Raw genomic sequence first — 7,907 nt, 5'->3', positions numbered from 1 at the left:
ATGGCCCCCACATACACAAACCTGGCACGAAGGCCGTCAACACATAAACGACACCAAGGCCGACACCCCCGGAGCCTTTACCTTTTCTCTGGCGAGGGACGGGGACGACGGCGTGGACGAACAGCGATGTGCGGGGACGATGGAGTGGACGAACGTCGTCGACGAACGGCGTGAACGGTCGTCGGACCGAGGTCCATCTCCTCCTCCCCCCTTCTCCTTCTTCTTCCTCCTTCCTCCCTTCTCCTTCTTCTTCTTCCTCCTCCTCCTCCCTTCTCCTTCTTCCTCCTCCCTTCTCTTTCTTCCTTCTCCCTTCTCCTTCTCCTCCCACCTCCCTTCTCCTCCTCCCCTTCTCTTTCTCCCCTCCTCCTCCTCTCTGCAGGGACGGCTAGGCCCGGGGTAGGGCCAGCCGCCGAGGGGCGGTGTGGGGCTGGGGCGGCGTGGGGGCGGGGGCCGGAGGGCGCGGGTGACGGCACGGAGGCGGGGCTGGCCGCCGAGGGGCGGCGTGGGGCGTGGCGGCGCGGGCTAGGGCAGCGAGGCCAAGCGGCGTGGGGAGCGGCGGCATGGGCGGGGGGACCATGGGGCGCGGGCCGGGGCGACGTGGGGCGCGGCGGCCGGTGCGGCGGCGGGAATGGCAGCGGTGGCGCTGGCGCGGGTGAGGGGCGGCGTGAATGAGGATAGGGTTGGAGGAGGATGGGTCATGGGCCCTTATTCCAGAAGGGATTTTTTTTTTCGAAATATCCTTTGCCGAGTGCCAGGCCGCAGCACTCGGCAAAGGCCCTCTTTGCCGAGTGTCAGGCATGGCACTCGGCAAAGTATTTTTATTTTTTTTTAATTTTGATTTCAAAATTTTTTTGTAGACCTTATCTATTGTTTACAAGCACATGTTAAAATTTAGGACCTTTTTATAACTTTTTGCTATATTTCTTGAATTAATTTTGTTTACTTGCATTTTTTCCGAAAAAGTAAATTTGAACTGCAAGTGCATGAAATAATGAAATATGGCCATTCAAAAAATGATAGTCATGTTGTAGAGTGTATTTTGAGGCTGTATGCAGGAACTCACCCAAAATTTTGAACGCCTTGTTCGCCAAACATAACGACCCGCTTGTGGTCGGAGTGTATTTAAATTATAGAAAATGCAAACGAAGACAGAAATTCACGAAACTTGTCGAGGTGTCATGTGATCGCATATGGAGGCTATGATAAAAATTTAAGAAGGTTTCGAGCAAGTTGCGACGTCAGATGCTTAAAACCCAGACATCTCCACATGCGATGTCATGTGATCGCATGTGGAGGTGTCTGGGTTTTAGGCATCCGACATCGCAACTTACTCGAAACCTTCTCAAATTTTTATCATAGCCTCCACATGCGATCACACGACACCTCGACAAGTTTTGTGAATTTCAGACTTCGTTTGCATTTTTCATAATTTAAATACACTCCGACCACAAGCGGGTCGTCATGTTTGGCGAACAAGGCGTTCAAAATTTTGGGTGAGTTCCTGCATACGGCCTCAAAATACACTCTACAACATGACTATCATTTTTTGAATGGCTACATTTCATTATTTCATGCACCTGCAGTTCAAATTTACTTTTTCGGAAAAAATGCAAGTAAACAAAATTAATTCAAGAAATATAGCAAAAAGTCATAAAAAGGTCCCAAATTTTAACATGTGCTTGTAAACAATAGATAAGGTCTACAAAAAAAATTTGAAATCAAAATTAAAAAAAAACAAAAATACTTTGCCGAGTGCCATGCCTGACACTCGGCAAAGAGGGCCTTTGCCGAGTGCCAGGCCGCAGCACTCGGCAAAGGGCCTCTTTGCCGAGTGTCAGCACTCGGCAAAGGGCTGCCAAGTGCGCTCTTTGCCGAGTGTTGCGCTCGGCAAAGAGTGCCTTTGCCGAGCGCCGGGCACGCCGCGGCACTCGGCAAAGCCACTCTTTGCCGAGTGCAATTCTTTGCCGAGTGCAACACTCGGCAAAGAGTGGCTTTGCCGAGTGCCCTATTTTTGGCACTCGGCAAAGCATGCGGCACTCGACAAATTTTGCTTCTCCCGTAATAGGGGGATGCGCCAAGATTTTTTTGTTTTCCCATGTTAATTAAGTGATTAATTAATTTAAAAATCCAAAATTTCAAGGGCTCAAATTTATCTAAGGTATTACCTCCTAAGAAGTAAAAGATGTACCATAGCATTGCCCATATTTCAATCCATAATTTCTAAATAGTTTTGTTTTATTCATCCAATAGCCGTCTAAAGGTACTTCTCAAATTTCTATAGCAACACGTGGAGAATTCTTCTAATTTATAACTATAACACATTACACTTTCTTATTATCTTGTCCTACACGTTATAAACTCTTTTTTGTTTTTTTGCCAAATTTTATCAGCTTCGATTTTGCTCGTCACACCTAGGGTTAGACAAGGCAAACTTTGACACCAACCATACAACTTCGATCGGTGTAAGATGTCCTTTGTTGTGTTTGGATGTAAGATGTATTTTGATAGAGCACAAGGATAAATTAACTGCTTAGAATCCCCGAAAACCATGCTTTGGACTTGGACGTTGGACCTACAACATGCTGCTCGCAGTCTCTCTTCTGCCAGAGTTGAAAGAGCTGGTGAAGTGGATGCATCGAAGCCAGCAGGCAGCAGCAGACCTCTCACTCTCAGCGCTGAAGCCAAAACGAATCAAGTGAACCCAGCAGTCAATAGAGCGCCGGCACCCGCCGCAGTTTCTTCCGTGTGAAGTCAGCAGCACGGGAGCAAACTGTCGGCGGTCGCGAGCCGGTTGATGGGCGTGCGAATAATTGGGGCAGCAGTTGTTTACTCCATCCACGAATTTCATAGGAAAACCAGGAGGGTGTCCGTGCGTTGCTACGGGACAACTAAATCTTTTTTATTAAAAACACATGAATCGCACGATAAGATAATAATACTACTAAATTAAATACCGATGTTAAAGTGATATTTAATTCAAAAAGCAAAGTTCGTGAAATTAACACAGTCACGAAGAGCGCGATGTCACATGCTCATAAACTCTACTGTATAGACTTTTTCGTGATATGGCTAAGATAATATTTTATATCGGCAGAAAGAATTATCTGATATCCATTTCTTTCATGCGCCAATAAATCCATGAATAAGTTCTGCTGCATCTCCATATAATCATGTACACATGTTCAAATATATATGTAAATATCAGTGTCTGTCACATGGATAATATTGCGTGTATTAAAAAAATCTCATAAAATTTTAAAACAAAGTATGTTATACTTAACGTATAAATATGTGTGGCTTTAGGACTATTCCACACAGACATATATTGTAGAATAAGGTATCCACTTGAGTGTTTGTTCCAAGATGTTAAATTAGGTGTTGTAATTCTTAATTTCGACACATTTTTCAAGTCAAGGCAACCAATGGTGACACTTGTTTTAGTGGTGCATAATTTTATGGTACACCTCTTGACTATCTGAGTAAGGACAAGTTAGCATTGCAAAGGCTCAGAAAAGCTGCTGAGAAGGCCAAGGTTGAGTTTTCCTCCACTATGCATACTAAAACCTATGTTCCCGTTTATCATTGTCGATGTTTTTGATGTAAAGCAATTCAACATTACCATGATCATATATAAGTTTGAGTCTCTTGTGAGTAATCTCATAGAGGGACTCACATCCTTTATGTGATCTGCCTCAAGGATATTGATAGAACCATGGACCCATGTTGAAATGTCGCACCAAAAAATATCCACGTTTTGTCCACGATTTATTTCTCATAAATACATGCGAGTACTATGATAACACTAACTACACCAAATGAAAAATTAAAGAGAATTTACATTGCCTCCAGAAGGATTTATTATTAAGTTCTTTGGACTTTACAGGTAGTTTTGAAATATCTGTTTGCATGTCTTACCTCGTATCCTAATTCAAAATGTTATAGTTTAATTAGAATATCTAGGTGATTGTATATATATAATATTCAATATAAGAATAATCTATGTATGATCTTCTTGAAAGATTTCTGCAGTGTAAAGACATATTCGTTTTTCATGCATACTTGTGCTAACGCTACGGTAAAAATAAAAGGACAATATATCAATTAAAAAATAAAAACAAAACTCATGCTCAAAGTCAAAGACATAAATTATGGATGCTTGAATTTTGTCATCCATTATCTACCGATGTGCCTATAAAATAAACAGAATAAACAATTAAACATAGATAGAAAATTAAATTAGTGAAATGATCATTGCAAGACACCAATCATCTCATAGCTTCGGACAATATCGCAAAGCTACTAAAAACTGTAACCGTGCCTTCACCTCAAACATTGTCTAGATAAATGGATTACAATAAAAGAAATGGATATCGAAGATTTCTTCCTGCCAATATAAAACATTATCTTAGCCGCATCATAGAAAGATCTATAAAGTAGAGTTTGTGAGCCTATGGCGCCGCGCACTCCGTGACTATGTTAAATTTATAAACTTTGCTTTTTGGATTAAATGTCACTTTAACGTTGGTATTTAATTTTTACAGTATTGTTATCTTATCGTGCGATCCGTGTGTTTTTAGTATAAATTGTTAGTTATCCCATAGCAACGCACGTGCACGCTACCTAGTTGAATATAAAAGGAGAGAACTGGCTGCATTCGTACATATAATGTACGTCAGTTAAGGTTTTGTTTGAATTAACTCAGTTCGCGAACTAATAGTAATAACTAAATGTGGCATATATCGAATTTTTTTAGCCACTGCTTGTGTGCAGAAGCGAAAAACATCCCAACCGCACTTGCCCTAATATGAGTATTTGAAGTAATAAAACTTTAAAGAACATCAACGTACCTCCCTTCTAGAGATTGGGTCGAATCTAACCTAGAGCCTCAGAACTCTACATCTTTTCCTAGACGGGCTTCACTTCGGATACGCCGGTAGCAATATCAACGATCTCCAATCGGTGGACCAAGTTGTATGGATCCCTATACAATGGCTCAGACATGTAGATTTTGTTCTTCTTATATTTGGATACACTTGTTCCACTGAAGCTTTCATTGAAATGTTTAGACACAAATAGTGTCTGATCATCGATGTCCCTCACCCTGGACCACTCCGGCGGACGGTCGTAGAGGTTGCATTTGTAGATCGCGCTGCTGTAGGTGAAGCTCTGTGTCTCGTGGAACGTGCTCACCATAGCACTCACAATGTGCAGCTCACCATTTGATTCTAGGTAGCTGCGGTGGTAGAGCCCCGCAGGTGGCTACAGCGATGGCAGCAGCGTCGCGGCTAGAGTAGCGTCAGCGGCGTTACTGCTGCAGACAAAGATTTCTCCAGTGCAGTCGATCGTCAAGAACTTGTCTTGGCAGTGGACGATGGACCCCATGAAGAACTCTAGTTTGCTGTCGAGCAGCGTCCATGCGCTGTCGACTCCAACCCGGCAGAACGCGACCTCCGTGGAGCATGCAAGCATGGCCATGGCCACGCACTCGCGGTCGGCGGCGTCAGGCGGACACTAAGAGCACGATCTCACGGAAGAACACGTCCCTCATGTCTTCTAGCTTGATGGCTCAGCCTGCGGCATCCGTGTCCCCGTAGCCGTTGGTGGGATGGAGGACCGACCGACCATGGACCCTAGACACGCGTTCCGATGAGGACGCCGCCGCGACATGTTCACCTGCTGGCGGGAGCTCAACACGGGGGGGGGGCACGGGCACCAACGAATGGATTCAGTAGCGTCACGGACGCCATCTTATCCATGAGCGCCAGCCACCCACACGAGGAGCCGCACGCCACCTTGCCGCGCACGTCGGGCAGCGTCTTGGACAAGATCTTCTTCTCCGGGACACAGTAGAAGCCGACGTGGTCCGAGTCGGGGTCGAACGGGAGCAGCAGGAGTGGCCCGAAGGTCGCGAACGGGACGGCGGCGTGCCATGGGGAGCAAGCGGATCGGAAGGACGCCGCGTCGTGGCCTGACGTGAGACGCTGCCCGATGGACTCGGGGAGATCCTCTGGTAGGCCGGATCTCCAGTCAGGGAGAGGTAGGGACCTTCTCTTGGGATTAAGAGGCTGAGCCATGGAAGACAGATGACATCAACTATGGTTCACGCAAGAAATAATGTCTGGTGTCTACTGTCGCGATGGAGCATGGATTGGGAAATGGGGATATGGGGAAATGATTCAAAATGAACAGACACAAGGGCAATTTCAGGAAGAAACAACAAGCGAGGGCGATGGAACACGTGAGCGTGAAACCAAATGAAAGGAGGAAAAGGTTGTCCCTTTTGCAAATGCAAAGATGGGAAGTAATTAAATATAGACAGATTTGACAAGGTTCTCAAAAATGCAAAGATGTTCATTTTGTCTTAATTCTCTTTCCTTCTGTGTTAATTCTCTTTCATTTTGCTCGTTGCCATGTATGCTAGTGCATGCAAACATGCAATGTGTATATAGATAGCACAATAATTTTCTACTTCCTATTTTACCATGATTCCTCTATCACATGACAGGCAATATTCAATCAAGGATCGCACCAAAGGTCGCAGCATGCGGGAGATGTCGTGGGATCGCAGACGTAGGCAGACGAACAAACCAAAACAAATGTCGCACAAAAAAATATCTACACTTTATTCTTTTTAGTTGTAGGAGATAAATACATACTTATATGATGTTGCAGTTTGTCCATTTCTACAGTGGGTATCGATATTTCAGTGCTTCAGGCTGTCTCAAATAGGACACGGAAACCCAAACCTAAAATAAATCTCCAACAGAATACCTATAACCTCCAACAGAGTAACTATATGAAAAATCTATTTTTAGTATGAGGGGAGTATAACCCAAATCCGAGTACCATCTCTTCTGAAGACCTATTTATAGAAATTGTTCTTTTTTGGATCTTCTTGTTGAAGAAAACTAAAAAATGGGTATTGAATCTTTTATCTATAACGCTACTCAAACGTGAAATAGATCTGATATTTTGGATAAGGGTGGTTGGGGAGAGTCTCATGCGCCAGCAAGCGTGTCTCGTGAACGACGTCAGTGCCACCCATTACTGAATAAATCATGGAGCTGCAAGCCATAGTTGCAACGCGGACATATTTGCTATTGTGTGTATATAGGCACGTTATCTGCACCAACGTGTTAGCGTGTCCATGTATGTTAGTGCAGATAACGTGTTAACGTGTCCATGCATGTTAGATGAGTATGGGTAACATGAGTGGAAACTTGGGGACTGGTCTCGTGAGCGTGGCTTGTTCGGTGACATTGCCGGAGCATTTTCCCTGATTGAAAGGAGGGGATCTGATTCAGAGATGAAGGAGAAATCAGATCAAGACAACTCATGGGGAAGAAGAGGTGCGCACCTGGCGAAGGGACACCACGCCGGGACGACCGGCGTGCACCGACGCCAGCCGGCCCGCTAGACCGCTTCCGTGCACACGCCGCCAGGATTCTGCGCTGCTGCGCGCACGGGATGGATTTTTTAAAGGATTTCCCCCTAGTCATTAGGGCAATGCGAAGAAAGTATTTTTGTTTTTCTAGATTTTTTAATTTATTAAGTAATTCATAAAATCTGAAAAATCAATTGCTCAGATTTATTTGAGATATTACATCCTAGTAGTAAAGGGTGTACCTTAGTATTGTCCTTCAATAGTTGTATCATCTCTTTCAATACGTCTTGGATTCGAACTTTGTCTCGCCGTTGGAAGTGCATACACGTGCGGTTCCAAGGTCCTCTTTGGTCGGGCTTTGTCCTAGCTTCAAGTTCACTATTATTCATGCATTGAGGCTACTTACATCATAAGTCATTTGAAGCCCCAAAACACTGCCTTCATCGGCTTCAACACCTATCTACTTCATTTTGCTGCCAACGGTTTCATCGGATTCAATCTACAAAAGCTCAACAGTAGTGCC

General features: G+C 44.4%; 1 protein-coding gene across 1 annotated transcript; it reads right to left on the bottom strand.

The window, feature by feature from the left end:
* Window positions 1-5,259: 5,259 nt before the first annotated feature.
* Window positions 5,260-6,074, bottom strand: LOC136469773 (putative F-box protein At5g55150). The gene is made up of 2 exons (XM_066467842.1): window positions 5,718-6,074; window positions 5,260-5,511 (listed from the first exon to the last, which is right to left on the bottom strand). Exons 1-2 carry the CDS (start codon window positions 6,072-6,074, stop codon window positions 5,260-5,262), a joined length of 609 nt encoding a protein of 202 aa, XP_066323939.1.
* Window positions 6,075-7,907: the final 1,833 nt, after the last annotated feature.

Source organism: Miscanthus floridulus, chromosome 8 (assembly GCF_019320115.1).
Source record: "Miscanthus floridulus cultivar M001 chromosome 8, ASM1932011v1, whole genome shotgun sequence".
Classification (NCBI taxonomy): Eukaryota; Viridiplantae; Streptophyta; class Magnoliopsida; order Poales; family Poaceae; genus Miscanthus; species Miscanthus floridulus.
This window is presented reverse-complemented; position numbering and strand designations above follow the sequence as displayed.

What these genes read in the sequence shown, in the direction of transcription:
- LOC136469773 (XM_066467842.1), bottom strand. Translation starts at nt 6,074, where the DNA reads ATGGCTCAGCCTCTTAATCCCAAGAGAAGGTCCCTACCTCTCCCTGAC. An exon ending in TGACGCTACTGAATCCATTC is followed by an intron (nt 5,512 to 5,717) that starts GTTGGTGCCCGT and finishes TCGTGCTCTTAG; the next exon opens with TGTCCGCCTGACGCCGCCGA.